This window comes from Microtus oregoni, unplaced genomic scaffold, assembly GCF_018167655.1.
Source record: "Microtus oregoni isolate MIOR12 unplaced genomic scaffold, Mior012 000027F_ref0000203, whole genome shotgun sequence".
In the NCBI taxonomy this organism is placed as follows: Eukaryota; Metazoa; Chordata; class Mammalia; order Rodentia; family Cricetidae; genus Microtus; species Microtus oregoni.
The window spans coordinates 6,215,451-6,233,639 of record NW_024543086.1 but is presented as its reverse complement, the minus strand read 5'-3'; the positions used below and the strand labels follow the sequence as shown (position 1 = coordinate 6,233,639).

The following is an 18,189-nucleotide window of genomic DNA, read 5'->3' as shown; positions in this document are numbered from 1 at the left end:
TGCACAAAAGAGAAAGAAAGCCACGGAGCCAGCCATGCCTCTTGATAATCTTGTCACTAAGACCGGCACATCCCCAAATCCTCTAATTCAGACTTGGCCATGGGAAGTATAATGGCAGACACTCAACTAGAGTGCTTTAAAAGAAAGCTACAGGAATGGGAAGAGACAAGGATCTCAATTGAAGTAGAATGAATGAACGTTCTGGGGAAAAAGGGACATTGCGATGGGCCCTTCAAGAGTGCTGACACCAGGATACTAGATGTGAAGGGAGAAATACTTCAAATAATTAAGGTCACTTTGAAACAGGACTTGAAGGTAAAAGAGCCCCTCACAATTCACAAAGAGAACAGGCCAATGGTGAGAAATTTACAAGAGGCAGAATGCTGATATAAGACGAGATATCAGATAGAAGCCACGGAATGTCAGTTTTCAACATTTGACTGATGGGTTTTCATTCAGTTTTGGACGACATGGAAAGACGGCCCAAATATTTTCTCTATTTTTGCCTTTCATATTGTTTTGTTAAAGTGCCGTCAAACTGGGTGGTGGCTGTCCATGCCTTTAATTCTAGCATTTAGGGTATAGAGGCAGGCAGACCTCCATGAGTTCGAGGTCAGCCTGGTCTACAGGTGAGTTCTAGGACAGCCAGGGCTACATAAAGGACCTGGTCTTGTAAAACAACAATCAAAGCACCATCAACTTGTCTTTGTCAACTATTTTTACTTACTATTCTTTTACATTTTGTCTTTATTTGTTCTGTTTATGTTATATTTAAAGCAAAGTGTCATTATGTAGCCCAGGCTAGCTTCCAACACAGAATCTTGAGAGTTGACTTCTAAAGTGCTTAGATTACATAACTATATCATTATGCCTGGCTCTTGCCAATTTTAAACAAAGCAATAGTAATAATTTGTGTGTCATAAATTGGAGAAAGGGGGAAAACTTGAAAGGTTGCTGATTGGCTTGCTGTTAAATATAAATAGAAATGTTTTCTGCTAATGAGAGGATGGAGTTTTCTTGATCTTTTAAAAACTAAACATAAGAATAAATTTGGCATGTGTACAACTTGTGCTAGAGTTTTGTACCCAGATCCCTTTTCTGCTCTCTGCAGTATTACTTATTTTATTGATAAGTTGTAGATGGTTAAATGAAACCAAGTCCCCAGGCAGTATATAATAAATGTTTTCTAGTATCTCTCAAAAAACAGGAAAAGGTACCTTAATTTTGGATTCAATAAAACTTTTGTTTTCAAGAAATCTTTTTCCTTAGTCTGCCTGGCTCGATCCGAGGCATTCCTTACCTGACTCTCTGGCAGAGGAGAGAAATTTCACTCTGCAGAATCCTTTAATCCCTTGCTATATTAAGGATGATATTTGGACAAACAGCATCAGCTCCTCATGGGCTTTGATAGAGCAGCAAAATCTCAGGCTTCATATCTAAATCAAGTCTGCATTTTAACAAGATTTCTGGATGATTTCTATACACATGAAGTTTGAAAACCACTGTCCTATTTTTTTAAGCCAAAACTTTTCTGAATCTTCTATATTATTTTGAGCCTGAGAGCTTATGCATTTGGATAAATATTCTTCTCTATCACAGGAAGAATCCTGATATCTAGAACCAGTTTCAACCCACTGCCATCCCATGACCATACAAAAAGCTTAAGGCTTTATCCATAAGGTTCCCAAATGCACAGCTACTATTATTGATGACTGGGGCTTTTTTGTTTATTATGTTTTGAGATCTGAACCATTGCATTAATGACTTCATCTCTTCAAACACAATGCAAACACTCAAGATATACACTATAGTTAAATTTCCATAAATCATCACAAAACCACTCTGATCCCATATAGAGATAAAAAACAAATCACTGTTTTGCCAGGGGAAATGCATTTTAAAGTCCACCATTTGACATTTTTTTGAATGTGGTTTTACAGTCTCATACTTCATAAAACTTGAATTTTATGTGTGGTTCTCTCTCTCTCTCTCTCTCTCTCTCTCTCTCTTTCACACACACACACACACACACATACACACACACACATACACACACACACACACACACACACACACACACACACACACTATCTTTGATGCACAAATGAATGTTGGGCCATGACCTAACGGTATGCTTTCCAAACAAACACTACAGACTCAAGCCTGACCTTCTTTCATCCAATTATTTTGAACTGCTTGAGGTCCAGAGATGGTTTTACAGCAGAACACTTATGTCTAGCAGTTCATTGAAAGATCAGAGTGAGGAATGGGATACAAAGATTCAGAGAAATCACTCAGAGTATCTCAGCAAAATTTATCACTGAATTTGAAAAGCCACTACTGTGTTTTAAAAATCCTCATGACTGGCATTGATACTACACAGTCTTATACCTTTGCACGACTTTCAGACCTGTGTGTATTTGCGATCCATTCTAATTGTAGGCTTCTAATTATTGTCACTTGATTTAGGTAAGCATCAGAATAATGCTTGCTTTCTTGCAACCATTTCTCCATTCTACATCCCTGAAAGTCCACAAAGCAGTTCCATTTCCTTTATTGAAAATAATTTCTCTCTCTTAAAAATTTATTTGTATAAAAAGATGTTTAATCTACTAAAGAAGGTTTACTCTTAAGGGTTCCTAAGTCTTCTCATGAGCTTCTCTGGTCATTACTAAGAGTACCATATATGGTTCTGCTGCAGTGTGTGAGCAACTACTCCCATCCACCATTTAACAGACTGATTGCATGTGAGTGGGTGTTTTTAAATACTTATTTTCTTTAGCTAGACAAATCTAACCCACGATAGGGATAAGTAAAATTAAACGGATTATTTATTTCATGGTTTCCTTTCCATTTGACTGTGTCAAATGTTTTGTGACTATAACCAGTGGCCCAAATGTGCTATTATTCTCAAATGCATTGATTACGGAACTGTTTTCCATAAAATTCATTATAAGAGTAATGTTTCTTAGAACAGTAATAAAGATTTGCTAACAGTGCCTAGGAGACCCATAGTGCCCACACAAAAATGAATACTACAAGGGAGTTACAAGCTAAATTTTTAGAAACGAAGTGTTTGAATCAAAAAGCTTTCGAAGTGCCACTTATATGCCTAAAAGGCAGAGAGTCAAATGGTTCTTACTATGATTCTCTAAGAAATGAACTCATATCTAATTCATATCTACTGTCAACGTCCCAATACCATTGACCTACGACTCTCATGCATTGCTGACTGGTTGGAACAGGATATTACTAGTAGGTTAAATCTACTAATAAGGGCTGATTATGATGATAGTAAGAGGTAAACCCAGTGCAAACACTTACCAATGCCACTGAAAATAAAACTTAGTCCATTCTGAATGGACTAAGCTACCTTAATGTACCACTATCAAAAAACACTGTGTTTTCACCAATTAATCTCATATTCTTGTTCTCATTGTTTCCCATGGTTTAATGTCTTGGTGTATTTTTATATTACTAATAAAGTAAAATTATAAAATTGAACATTGACTTAATAAATAATAAGATATGTGCAGACTGACAGTAATGAGAGAAAAACCTAGCCAGGCAGTGGTGGCACACGCCCTTAATTCTAGCATTTGAGAGGCAGAGGCAGGTGGATCTTTGTGAGTTCAGGTCAGCTTGGTCTAATTCCAGGACAGGCTCCAAAACTACAGAGAAACCCTGTATCAAGAGAGAGAGAGAGAGAGAGAGAGAGAGAGAGAGAGAGAGAGAGAGAGAGAAACCTTTTTAAAATACCACATTGTGCAATAAAATAATGTCCCATTTGTAAGGACTTGTTCAATTATTATGCATCTGTATTTAAAGGTGACAGTCCTACTTAGATCTCTGGTGATGCTTTTATTTACTGATATTTGGAAACAAAATTGTCTCCAACTCAGGTTTTCTATACATTTATAAACGTACATACATAAATGTGAATCCTGATCAGAAGTGATGTCATGGCATGAGTTCATGTCATTTTCTTTCTTACAGGTGAATTGCAATTAATTTGTGCTTTTTGCATTCATATCCTATTTAAATTTAGCATGCAGGTTGTAGGCTTTGGTGATACAACCAAAAATAATGTAATGACTCAGATTTAGGAATTTTATGATTAAAAAATATTAATGAAGCACTTCAATACACGGCTACCATCTGATGTGTTCTAAAGGAAATCTAATTATTTTCATTACGAATACTGTGTAAGTCAGGTCATCCACATTTGCATTTATTTCCTCTTAGTTCTTAATCACTCTGAGAGACTGCTAAGCTTTCCTCTAGAGGAAATTCTAATAAAATATAGTCACTTAAAACTCCACAATGTGTTTCAATGTAGTCTATGGTGTTAGTTATTTAATAACAAACCAAAGGTAAGGAACTTCACCAGTTTCTAATTTGTTTTGCTAATTTTGAAATTACTGGACCAGTTTCCAGAATTGTAACCTTCAACTATCCATCTAAAAATATTTTTAAAGACAGAATGTGACATTTCTTTACATGCCATATGTAAAGACAGTGCATGCTTCTGCTTGAGGGATATATTTTGGGCTACGTTAGATCACTCTATTAATTATTAATATACACTAGATTCTTTTGCATATATCTCTTAAAATACTTCTTACAGCTCAATATGTACTATTCCTTGAACTTATGGTTCCTATGCTTGTATGTTAAGAGTCAAGGGTTAAAAGTATCATTATAACAGTATACCGTTATTACATGCTTGAGAATACCCACTGATGAGCAGCATATGGGTCCCCGAAATTAGTATAAATGAATAGCAGCATTCATTTGCCAAATGAATGGACTGTGTATTTTTAAGGAACACTATCCATTCAGTTCCACTAAAAACGACTAGACCCAGTAGCATTTTTGAGAGTTCCAAAATCTTAATGAGAAAAAAAAAAAGATGTTTTTTGAGATGTAGGATGTAAATATTGAAGAACCAATTACTCATTTCTTCATGGTGGCTTCTTTGGTGACATGAACCCAAATATGTTACAATTAGAATATTCTATATTAGAGGAGGTCTCATATCATTCAGCACTAAACTAACCACTTGAATGCTTTAATTTTTTTTCTTTCATCATATCTTATGCATGATCTAAGGTCATGTGATAATGTGATCATGTTTCATAGATAAGGGAATATTCACAACCACATAGATCTACATCTGTACCCCATGTGCACCACTTCCTACTTCTAAAAGGAGGATTCTGTACCCTTTCCCTCAGCCTCTGACACCTTGTGTGCGTCTAATGATCTCTCCCTTATGGTGAGGTTGAAAGGTTTCATTAGACTTCAAAATGCTTAGATTGCTACTTCACACATCACACGCTCTTTGCAGGTTCTGATAAATACAGAGGCCAGCTGCTGCACAGGTGTTCAGAAACAGCTGTGTTTTGTTTCTGTTTTGTGCAGTCATGTGTGCTTCCTCTTACAGATGGATATACAACTGATGACATCGAGTTTTACTGGCGCGGCGATGATAATGCAGTCACCGGGGTGACGAAGATCGAGCTCCCTCAGTTCTCCATCGTAGATTATAAACTCATCACCAAGAAGGTGGTCTTCTCTACAGGTTTGTAGCGGGAGGGGGGCTTCAGCAAAGAAAACTTCGGCACATTTTTTTTTTTAAGCATTTCTTTTCTTGGGACTGTTTCCTAGGAACCAACAATATAGAAGCCATCCTATAGCTCCTATTTCCCAAGAGGTCCTATATTACCGTTCAGAAACACAGCTTTTTTCTGAAGTCAATTTCAAGCAGAGCCCAGCCCTTCTCCTCTTTTCTCATATGCAATAGACAAAGAAAGGCAGAGGAATTAGGATCTGGGTCAGACATAGGTGGATTTTTTTATCACATTTTTGTCAGTTATTATGGGTTGCCAAGGGCAGTTCATTCAGCACCTATCACTGTAGCAAGGCATCCTTTAAACTCAGTACCCTAGAAGGCCACATTTTTCTTAGAGCATGGGATTTGCATTAGCTCCACCTATTCTTTGTGCTAAGGTCTTCCAAATGTTGAGATGACCCGGGCCCCCTTATCACTTTGTCTCTTACATCTGAGATGTTGTGGGTGGTCGCATGAGCTCATGTGCAAAGGATGTAAGAAAGCATTCATTTGCTAGAAACTTCTTTGGTGAAAGTAATAAGCTTGCTGGAATATTCCCCTTGGTGTTTTTTCTTGTTGAAATGAATCCAACAGGCACATAAATAACTATTGCTTTAGATTTGGAGGATCGACTTTCTGCTAAGGATTCAGAAACTTGTAGAGCTGTAAACCACTTCCAGCAAAAGCTGTGTTGTGATTTCGTGAAAATGCAAAGTTGTCTCTAGCCTAAGAGGGGTGAAAAAAAAAAAGGCTAGAAGCTTTCTATAAGCCTGAGGTTCCTCAATCCCCATAACAAGGTGGAGAGGACTTCCTTGTCTTGATTTCTTTCTACAGTGTGAATCTTTTACTCTCCAAGGCTATATACTCCTACGGGTCTTTTCTGTAATGTTAACTCCCCAGAAGTCTACAATCAAAGGACAAAAACGTGTGTTTTCTTTGTTTTTTGGACTGGGGAGGGGCGGGGGTAGGGGCTGTTGTTTGGGTTTTTTGATAGCCTAGCACATACTAAGAGCTATGTCCCTAGGATGACATTGATTCTTTATATCCAAAATAATCTTATTTAAAAGTGGCAATTCTCTACATTTTCGTGAGTGATTTCTTTTTTCTTCTTTTTTCTTTTCTTTCTTTCTTTCTTTTTTTTTTTTTTGACTAGTGGTTCTCAGCGTTCCTAATGCTGAGCTCCTTTAATACTGCTTTTCACATGGTGACATGAAATAAATAAAGGGAATAAATAACATTATTTCCCTTGCTACTTCATAACTCTAATTCTGTTACTGTTTGGAATAGTAATGTAGGTATATGCTTGTGGTTTCCAATGGTCGTAGGTGACCCCCGTGAACGGGTCATTTGACCACTAAAGGGGTCATGGCTCACAGTTTGAGAATCACTGCCTTAGACAAAAAAAAGAGGAAACTGAGTGAAAACCCATGCAGAGGCCTGGGTTCTCATCACAGACAGAAGATGCCTACTATGGTTTCTGAAGATGCTTTTACTACCACTAGAGCCTACAGCCTTATTCTTATATTAAAAAAAAAAATACAGGCTAAATGTAGTAAGAGTTGAAAGAGGGAACCAAGTGTCTTCTAAATTGCACTGCCCTCACGGTTACAGAGGATGAATGTTTAGGATGTAATATATGAGGCTGAGCAGGAAGAGCAAAGAGTCTTTAGCTGAGGTAAGAACAGAATGTATTCCACACTTGAGTCTTACTGCTCATTAAAACACCTGGGATCGCAGACCAGATTTACAGGAAAAATATGCTCCTCACCAGTAGCTAAAATTACATTTAGGGAAGATGTGCAAACTTTTTATGGGCCTTTACTGGAAAATACCCTATAACTATTGATTGATAATGATGATGTTCTCAAATTGCCTTTCTAGGTTCTTACCCCAGATTGTCCCTTAGCTTTAAGCTGAAGAGAAACATTGGCTACTTTATCCTGCAGACATACATGCCGTCCATTCTGATTACCATTCTCTCGTGGGTCTCCTTCTGGATTAACTATGATGCTTCCGCTGCACGCGTTGCATTAGGTAGGTCATCTGCAAACTGTGGAGTCCTCTGTCTCCATCCTCCCTATTTCCTTTGATCCTTTCCCCCCATCTCCCTCTCTGCCTGTTTCCTTTCTCCTTCCCCATGTGTGCGTGCATGTGAGCACTTGTGTGTGCATGTGTGTGAGCACATGAACTTTCCTCACCCAGAATTTTGTGGTACACAATAAGACTGGACTTTTCCCAATACAGGACTTCACCACGAGACTTTGATGATCATCATCTGATTTAGCATTAAATCAATTAAACACAAATTAAAATTCTTCCATGTCAAAATTAGTTAATGGTAGAGCTGTTAGTAATGAAATTGGTTTCAACAGTTTGATAGTCTTATCAAAACATATTTCATGTAATAATGCTTGCATAATTGCTCAATTTGTCTCCATGCTTCTTCACCTGTGAAATGTTTCCTTTTATCCCACCCCCAGCATGGAGTTGTGCTATATAACAAATGTATAAGCAAAATTTTTTTCTGAGGGTTTATCCACATTTCTAGGCAGCATAGAGAAGGGAGGAGACGAAAGAGTCAAAATGCTGGGACATCCTTTGTAGTCCTGCTCATCATATGCCTGACTTGTGTTTTCTGTCATAATACCAGATGTGAACAAATTACATCCCATAAACATTTTGTGGGATTCAAGTAAAGTAAATTGTATGACCTCTTGCACAGATTTTTTTTTTCCCTTTAAAATAAGGGCTTGTTTGACTTCATCATAAGATCCTGATTCAGCGATTACACTCACAGAAAAGCCATTCATTTGCATTCAAAAAAACATTTGCTTGGCATCTAACATGTGCTGACACAATGAGGTAATGAAGTTGCACTTTTTCTTTTTTGAAAGTTACATTCTAGTGGTAAGAGATAGATAAGAGGCATAACAGCAAGGGGATGGAAGCAGCCTTGATGGCCACTAAGAAGAGAATGGATAACGAAAATGTGGTCCATATACATAAATAAATTTTATGCAATTGTAAAAAATGAAATTATAAAATTTGAGGAAAAGTAGATTAATCTGGAGATTACATTATGATGTTCTCAGAAAGAAAAATGTCGCTCTGCTGTAATCATATAGAAACCCTAACTTCTAATATTTGTATGTAGAAGTATGTGCATGGGTGTGAGAGAAACTGGAAATGTAATCATGAGATGTCCAAAAGAGGTCTTGAGAACAAGGAACAGCAGAGTGCATAGGAAAGCAGAAAGTTGGGTACTAGAGTAGAAAGATAAAAGTGACAGACAGAGAGCTGGAGGAGAAGATGGAAAATGAGTAATAAAAATAATGTTTGAAAATGTCATAATGAAACCTAAAACTTTGCCTGCCAATTTAAAAAGTAAAATGTAGAGCTAGAAACTGAAGAGCCACAAAACATGACAGCATCAGGCAAGTCTACAGGGGGAAGTAAGCAACATTTTGTAGCTATGCCTGGGAGTGTTGCCATGATCAAGGCTGACCTCCCCCAGAAGGTGTTACAGGAGAAAATACTTCAAGAAAATAAAGATCCAGAAAAATGTCTGAGTGGTGACAGTCTAAGGCCCTGACAAAAGCTTGGGGGTTGGAATAAATCAGGGACTTGATTGGGACCCTGCAGAGGACAGGATGGAGAGAAGTCAGAGGGAAAGAGAGTAGGCAACAGGAGACTAAGGGGTTGTGAAGGGATTCAGAGGTGTGGCTGAAAGCTTTACCTTTATTCTACGTGAAATAGAGACACTGGATAGGTATGAAATAGGGTATAATTTCAATTTTATGGTGGTAGTATTGAATGCTGTTAGGTTAGATTGAGATGGATCCAGGATAAAGGTAGGAGAGAGGAGCAGTGACCTCCAGGAATAAATTAAGTCTCTGTCATGTGTGTTCTTAGAATCACATAAATTATTTGTGTCGACTAACCACAGACACAATTTCTATTTATTAGTTTTGTGATAGTTTCCCCTAAGCATTGAGAGATCTGCTGGAATAATGTCCGTATGTAATCGTATCTCTGTGCTGTTTTAGTGTTCATAAAATGCTAATAAAGAAATGGAAGCAAGACATCCTGTTTTCATAAAGTAAAATTCTAGTATCTGTTGTGTATCTATTGTACAAAGGAGTAACTAATTGATGCTTAAGAGAAACACTTAAAATATCTTTGTATTTGAACCATTTATTTTTAGGTATGCAAGTATTTTCAAATGACATTCAGATTAATATAAAAATCAGAAATGACAGGTTTAGTAAAGTATAATATCGAATATATAGCCTGTAGTAGAAATGATTAGGAGTAAAAGGAAATTGAAAGTGTTTCAAAATGATAAAGAACATCTGAAGTCTGTGAGAAAACACCTTATCTACAGAAAAACGGGCCCAGACTTACATTCATGCAGGTACTCATGAGGTTCTCCTAAAAACAAAATGAAAACCATTAAGGAGACAAACCTAAATGAAAAATCAAAGAGAAGTTTTGAGGTATGATTTAGGATAGCTTGAAAGGTGAAGGTTTGTGACATCTGAGATCAGATGGTGAGAGTCCAAATTCCCATCATTGTAATCACGGCCTCTGTCTGGGCTTCGTCTGTTTTCTTGTCATTATTTTGCTACAAAGCTGAATTGTATCATATGGAGGACTCTGAACACCCAATGATTTTTACCTTCGAGTGACAACTTTGAGACTAACTGCTCTCCACTCTTAGAGATGTCTGCTCACCGGACAAAAGATTATAGCCTGACCCAGAGTGACCTTTCCAATAAAGACCCCTATAATTTACCAGTATCTCATACATGTGTGTTATGTGGTTAGCTGTCCAACTAAAAACATGAAGCACTCTGCTTCCTGCCTCTGTAACCCTCTGCTTCCAGCTTCCAGATATTTGCACTAATTTGTGTTTCATCTGTATAATGTATTCATAGATCTCAAAACTATCTCTAAGGTTTTACTTTTTCACATTTAACTGTTTATAGGGATTATCATGGAAACCATTCAACTGGTATTCTTTGTCCCTGCCTTATACTGTGTTCCTTCATTTCCAACAATGCTACCAGAATGGTTTTCCTAAATTCAGGGTATCCATATTTATGCTTCCCTGTCTGCATCTGAGCAGCATTTGTGTTCTCGTTCATTGAACAGGCCCTCATTTGACCCCCATTCTTCTCTAGTGTATCTATGGGATCTTGAAATCTTGCTAAAGAGCTGTGGACTCTCTCAGATCCAACCTTTACATAAAGTTTTTCCACCATGGTGTCTGCTGTAACCTTTCATCTCCAGTCTCTGGTTGTCTGGGAAACAGCCACTCATTCTTCAGCAATCACCCCTAAAATCTACATTTTGCCTCTGATACATCAGGAACTAGGGTCTTCTCTGTACTATTTTGCCCCAAACAGATAAGTCTATCATAATATTTAATTCATATTTCCAATCCCCTACTTCATAAATAACTATATGTAGAAAAATACAATTAAGAAAATTTCTCTTAATAATTCATGTTCACTCTAGGTTAACTTATGCATATTTCCAGGGAGGGCCACTAGGCTGTGTGATAAATCGCCATCAAATACATCAGTATATATAAATAAATAATACTAGCTTTTCCAGATTTTGTGAGAACAGTAAGGAAACAGAGAAAGTATGACTCTAATTTTTTTCTTTCTTTTCTTTTTTTCTTTTTTTCAGGTATTACAACTGTCCTAACAATGACCACAATCAACACCCACCTCAGGGAGACCCTCCCCAAAATCCCCTATGTAAAAGCCATTGACATGTACCTAATGGGGTGCTTTGTCTTCGTTTTCATGGCCCTTCTGGAATATGCTTTGGTCAACTACATCTTCTTCGGGAGAGGACCCCAGCGCCAAAAGAAAGCAGCTGAGAAAGCTGCTAACGCCAACAATGAGAAGATGCGCCTGGATGTCAACAAGGTACACTCACAGGGAAAATAGTTCTCATTGCTTAAGCTCTTAGAGTAATGCTAGAGAGCCTGGTAGACTTCTTAACACACAGAGAAACAGGGCCTAAAGAAGAAAATGGTAAGATCCTCCCCAATTACATAGATAATAAGTGAGAGGCAAATTTGACTCCCTAAATGTATCAACCAATGCTTAGATACCCTTTCTGTTAATAATAGGGATGCTCAAACTTCATTACGTGGTATCCACAGAGTTTGTTTGTTCATATATGAAAATCATGTGTTATAATTACTTTAAATTTTTCTAAATTTACTTACTTTAATTTAATAAATTTAAATTTATTTAAAAAGAAAACTTTATCTTACTCAATAATACTTGCTGGAACGTGACATGAAATATAAAATAAAATTGCATTATTAAATTGTTGCTTATGCTAAATGAAAGCTCTGGACCTGAGATGCACATTCTCTTTGATTTAAAATAGAAATAATCAACTTTGGAAATGTGTTAATTACCTACCACCAACAACTTGAGATGTTTTTCCCCTCCAAGTAATCAAAATGATAGGAAGAAGTAGGGAAGAGAGGAGTAATTTTCTCAAGTGACAGGGATTACTTAAAGCCTTGCCTACATACCACTTACCCAAGAGCACTTCCCTGCATGAGTCCCCCCATCCCCAGCCCCCATCTTCATTAAGTCAAGCAGGATCAAAGACACAAGTTTACACACTGTTTCTTCTTGAAGTCAGATTTTCATCTCAGTGGAATGTCCGGAAGAAAATTTTTCAAAGATTGAATTCTGGGTTTCTCTTAAGCCTGGGAAATCATACATTTTAAAGGTTCACAGGATTATTCTAGTTTGCAGTCCAGTTTAGGGATCCTCTCTTCAAGGGTTTTTGTAGCAGTCTCAATAGAGGTGAGCAAGCTACTTTGCTCCAAATGTAAGTTCATCTAGTTTACTATTGGAGTGCTTTCTGCCCTAAACAGAATAATTATGAATGCATTTCTTTATTTTCCATGTTTGAACTTTTTGAGATAAATAAAATAATGCTTCCATTTAACATCCACCCCAGTGTTTATGAAATAGAACATAATACGGGACTTATTAAATAGCTAATTACAAGTGGGTTAAGCACATTCTTCTTCCCCAGGATGTCAGTATGAACTATTTAATAAGTCCCATATTAAGAAGCATGTGCTTAAATCACCTGTCATTATTAACGAGAACAATAATTAACTATGATACTAATATTTTAATATCTTTGACTTCAATTGAATTGAAAATACAGAACATAAGAGAGTTCCACCACGGAAATTCCTGAGTCATGATCTCAATTTAACAATGGATCTGATATTTGTTTGTAGACTAATGTTAATTAAAGTCTCTTCTTTCTCAGATGATGATATTTATAATGATAGATTTTATATTTAATCTCTGAAAGCCAATAAGCATGGAGTATAGGAACTGTCAATTTACTATCATGCTCAGGCATTCCATAGCTGGAAGCCTTAAGCTGATAGACAGCAAACAGCCAGCGTATTGATATGGCTTTCTCAATTTGACAAATGAGAGTACTGTTAAATCTCTGCTTCATGATTGCCAGATATTGCATCCTTAGTAAAGAAAACAAAAAGAATAATGAATAAGTCTGTCTTTTAGGACTGGGGTTTGAAATGAGTTTAAACAATTGCCTAATGCAAGGCTGACTTAGGAAGATAGCATCTGATCCCTTTTCGCCTTCATCTACCTGATCTTTTCATGCTAATTTGCATTTAAATGATAGATTTAAGATTGAAGCAGTGGGGATTTTAAATAAATGGAACCTAAAGGAGCCTTCCAAAGTTTTAAATTCAGTTGTTTCCAGATGGAAGCAGGGAAAAGCTCATGGGATAGACATCTTTGGTAATGAAAATCCATTTTCCTGGCTGAAGGTGTCAAAGTGCAGATCATAGCAGAGGAGAGAACAGAAAAGGATGCCAAGACGGCTCCTAGTACAACGGCTCTCAAAATAGGAGCGTTTGTCTTCCCAGAGAAGTTTTGACAATGTCTAGAGACTGCTTTTTGTGGTCAAGCTGGAAGATGGCTGTTGCTACTGGTGCTCCATGTGAGGCAGCCAAGATGTCAGTAAACATCCCATGGTACCCAGAGTAGATTCCCACACTCTAAGACTCATCTGGCCCAGAGCACACAACCTTCCTACTTTAGACCTGAGAAACAGTGTCCTTCTCCGCTCCCCGTTATATTCGAATGGGTTTCATGACTCTTTGTCCGCATAGTTTGACCATCTTATTTGACCAGAGCCCCAGTCAAGATATCAAGCTCAATAATTCCATATCAAATTTTGAATCGACCAGGTTTAATATTTGGCCATATGTGACAATAAAGAGTCAACCTGTCTGACCTTCAATTCCTCATTTGTAAAGTAGGGTCAATTCTTCTGTATTCATGTTATTATAAAGACATTATTTGAAGGATATTATGATAATGTGGAAAGAGGGTAAGAGAGTCTTCATTACCTAGTAGCCATTTATTATGTATATATAAATAATAAATGGTATTTTAAGCACTACCGCTTTCAAATTAAATAGGCCATCTACATACTGATTGGTACTGATTCCTTTGGTTTTACATGGGCCAGCATCCCCAAAGTAGACTACTACCTAAAAAGGAAAGTGTGTGTGTGTGTGTGTGTGTGTGTGTGTGTGTGTGTGAGAGAGAGAGAGAGAGAAATTACTATTATAGAGAGGGGGATCACCTTTACAATGGCTGTCACCTATAAAATTCCAGCTAACCTATTGTGTCAAATCCTGTCAGTCATTTCATAGGGCAGCACATCATTCTGATTAGATTAAGACAAAAAGATGCCCACGTAGCATTTTGAATGCTGACTTTCCTTTCAGCCCAGCAGGAAAGGTCAGAAGAGATCCATATTCAGCTCTGATTATGCAATCCTCCCTTTTGTGGCAGTATCATACTTAATGCCAGTATTTCTTATCAGAAATGTCCCTTCTTTTCAGGCATAATTCTAAGGTTATTTTCCTCCAAGATTGGACACATAATCAGCTAAGTATTGTTATCTCCTGTAGCAAAGAAAAGAATCAGCTGCTAGAGAGGGATTAGGTTTTTTTTCCCCTGCTTTGATGGCTTCCTAGAGATGGAAAAGCTGGGTCTGTTCAGCTGTGGTGACTCTAAACTGCACAGTCCCAAGGTCAGGGCAGAATGAGACAGGGATGGTCAAAAGGGGAAAGATTGGGTTGCTTCTATTTTTCCTTTTCTTGTCTTTATTTTCTGCTGTTAATTTTTTTGAAAATATTTTTCAGCTTTCAGAGGACTTCCCATCCTGTCACTTCAGTGACACTCAGAACACAAGGCTAATAAGTACAATGTGCAATAACCATAATTATATAGGAAAGCTAATCAAGGACCTAGTACCAGCTCTGGGTCTCCTTCGCCATACTAGAGTACATTGCACAAAGCTGACAAAAGCAAAGGAAAATTACAAATCTCATTTTGTATTAGTCCATCTGTGCAATCAACTTACTCAAACTCCAGCAACCTGCACATGACAATCCATAACTGAGTGCCTCTTTCATCTCCTCTTATGTAACAATCTAAATTGTAAAATACTAAGAATTTAAAATCAACTTCAAACAAAAAGGAGACCTACTGATATTTATCCCAAGTGTCCTCTGCAGTAATTCAAAACATAAAATACGCCCCCACCAATAAATAATGAAAAAAACATACAAAATCTATCTTGGTGTGAGCAATTGCCTATCTGTTTGTTCTTATAGGTGTGTGTGTGTGTGTGTGTGTGTGTGTGTTTTTCCTGATAGAATTTGTTTTTAGTTGGTTTGCTCTCATGGCTAAAGTTTTCAACCCCTGCTTTAAGCTTTGTGTGGCTTCCCAGTTCTTTTCTGCTTGATGCTAAGTATTTGCATATTGGATAATCTAGTCATTCGTGCTTTTTCAGCCTTGGTTACTGCACACTTGAAATCCCTCCCGTCTGCTTTTCATATTGTTAAAACTACAGCCACGTGTTTTCTAAAATGCATCCCCATTTGAGGTTTTTTTATTCTGCATTATGGTGTCCTGACTCTGTACTGTCCCTATGACTTTGCTGAATCTTTTGTGATGCAAAGCCAGTAAGACCTTTCCAATGAACTCCTACTGCTTAGAATTCACTCTGAAAATTCTTTTGAAAACCAGCTAGACCAACTAATCCACATTCACCCATTCTTCGTTAGTATTTGTCTTTTTCTTTATGCATCCTGAAGACCAACAGCATTTATATATACCAAGCTCACCTGAATTACTGGTGCCATCAGTCAACTCAATTAGTAAATTCTCTACTTTGTCTTCCAGATATTTTATAAAGATATTAAACAAAAATGGGACCCAGTATCGATCCTTGTGGGACCCTACTGGAAACCTCTCCCCAACCAGACAGACTACCAAATTGTGATTTCTCTGTATATACTGCTAGATAGCCAGTTTTTAATCCATTTATTTCTATTTTTGTTTGGGACAAATTTGTTTAGCTCTTCCCTTTAACACAACGTTTGGCAACTAAAAAGATAAGTCATTGGTGTCTATCCACATATTTGAGTCTAAGATAAATATCCCCTGAAGACCTACTTGAGTTTTCAATGTGGCACAGCTGTGTGGGCATCAGCTTTAATAAATTATTTCAGTGCTAGAGAATAGGGCAAGTAGATTGCATGTGGATATGCCTATTGTTTATATGGAGAGATGGCAGTATCATGACATAGCTTGACTTTCCTTGGCTTTGGTGTTGGGTGTTTTGAACAGTTGAGTGAGTAAGAAGTTAAACTTTTCTTCTGTTGTTTGGAATATTGTGCTGCGGGAGTGCCTTCCGCTCTTTCAGCCAATAGCCGCTGAAATATCAGCCCACTGGGGCATGGTCTATTTCTCTTAAAAAAGAGTGGCAGTCCTCTGCTTGCTGTCTTGGTTCCAGCTCTTGCTCCAGTGACTAGACTCCTTTCCTGACTGTCGGTGTTCTGTAAGTTTTCCCCTAAAATAAATACCCTTGTAAATGCAAACTGGTTTGGGATTGATTCGTGCATTAATATTGAAATTTAAAACCTTCACATTCTGTCCTAAATTATTTATTTCTAACTAAGATTGTTATATTTGAGTCAAGTCCTTGCTTTATTGTTATTGATTTTTATAAATAAGCATTATTTTGTCAGGCCTGGCACCATTTTTATGAGAGGTAAAGAGTGTAACAGAAAGTATTCTGTCTCAAAACTTGTGATTAACCAAACTTCAATTTATTTTTACTAATACTTAGAGTTGGGGTTCTGAATCCCCATGTGTCTGTGACCTTAACTGACAACTGACCCATCCTACTACCTTCCAAATAAAAGGAAGAAAATGAACACAACAATTATCAGCTTCCTACCTCATACACCATTAGTCTATTGGCAAAGTTTGGTTTTATGTTTTAATATCCACTTCCTGATGGAGATGAAGTGTTACTGACTACTTTTCAGCATCTCCTGTGAGGACTTGATGTCTAAGGGGGTTCCCATATTGTATATTTGAACTGTCTCCCTTTTCCTTAATTTTACTATTTTGGCTTCAAGGGTATTGACATTTCATTCTTTAGTCTTTGTGCAGAGGCGCAGGTGTGAGTGCTATATTAGATGGCTTCTTTGTGTTGGTATTTCATTGCTTTTATACTTCTTATTACTTGTTAGGAATTTACCTGGGAAATGGCAATAGATTGTAGGGACCTGAGACATTTGATAATTTGTTCATAATCTTTTCAAAATTTTGTAACCTATCACATCTGTGCTTTTGGGCTATCATGATTATGTTGTTTTTGCTGTGATTGTTGAACTTCAGTTACTCTTGTTGACGTGAAAGTGCACTGGTTTGGTCCAGCACCATTCTGGGAGGAATGGTAATAATTTTGAAATAAAACATGAAAAAATGAAAATGAAAAAATGAAAAAAATGAAAGTTGGCATTTGGATGGTTATAATAATGTTGGAAGAATGTTGCATTTTTCAAAAAAATCAATTATGATTATCCTGATGATTGGATAGAACACCAAGAAAATTCAGAACATTTTCTCACCATGAGAATATTTTGAAGAAATTTTGCCTCTTGTGTGTCAAGTTGTTTAAGTATTAGCTTGAAAGAGTTAATACTCTATGACCCAAAGATCAAGACCCTTGTTTTTCAAGATCTGATTTCATATACCTGGTTAAAGAGAATATACAACAATATTCAATGAAGTATGAAGTTTAATGTTTTCTGATCATGTGTGTTTCCCCAGATATGTCTTTGCTCTCTCCTTTGTGTCTTTGTTCTAAGTATGTATTCAGAATTTGAAATATGAATTAACACTGGAGATTTTAAATAATGTTTTGCTTAATTAGAGCTATAATATGCTAAATAATCAGAATGTTCTGACAATCACAAGAAGCAGGAAGATGCTGTAGTTTAGAGTCAGACTAGAAAGGGCCCACAGTGTGTTATTGTCCTTAAGAACTGTGTGACATTGGATATTTTAATATTTTAAGATTTTTGACTGAAAACTGAAGTCATTCATTTCTGCTAAGTCACTGGGAGCTTCTAAAATGATGGAGATAATTATGCTAAGGGTGTATGTAGT

The 18,189-nt window shown here is 37.0% G+C and overlaps 1 protein-coding gene across 1 annotated transcript in view; it reads left to right on the top strand.

Moving 5' to 3' along the window:
* The window catches only part of Gabrb2 (gamma-aminobutyric acid type A receptor subunit beta2), a 201,642-nt gene that overhangs the window by 162,615 nt on the left and 20,838 nt on the right, over window positions 1-18,189 (top strand). Inside the window, exons 7-9 of the mRNA XM_041675991.1 lie at window positions 5,447-5,584; window positions 7,496-7,648; window positions 11,312-11,556. Of these exons, the coding sequence (XP_041531925.1) occupies window positions 5,447-5,584; window positions 7,496-7,648; window positions 11,312-11,556 (536 nt within the window). The remainder of the gene's footprint in view (window positions 1-5,446; window positions 5,585-7,495; window positions 7,649-11,311; window positions 11,557-18,189) is intronic.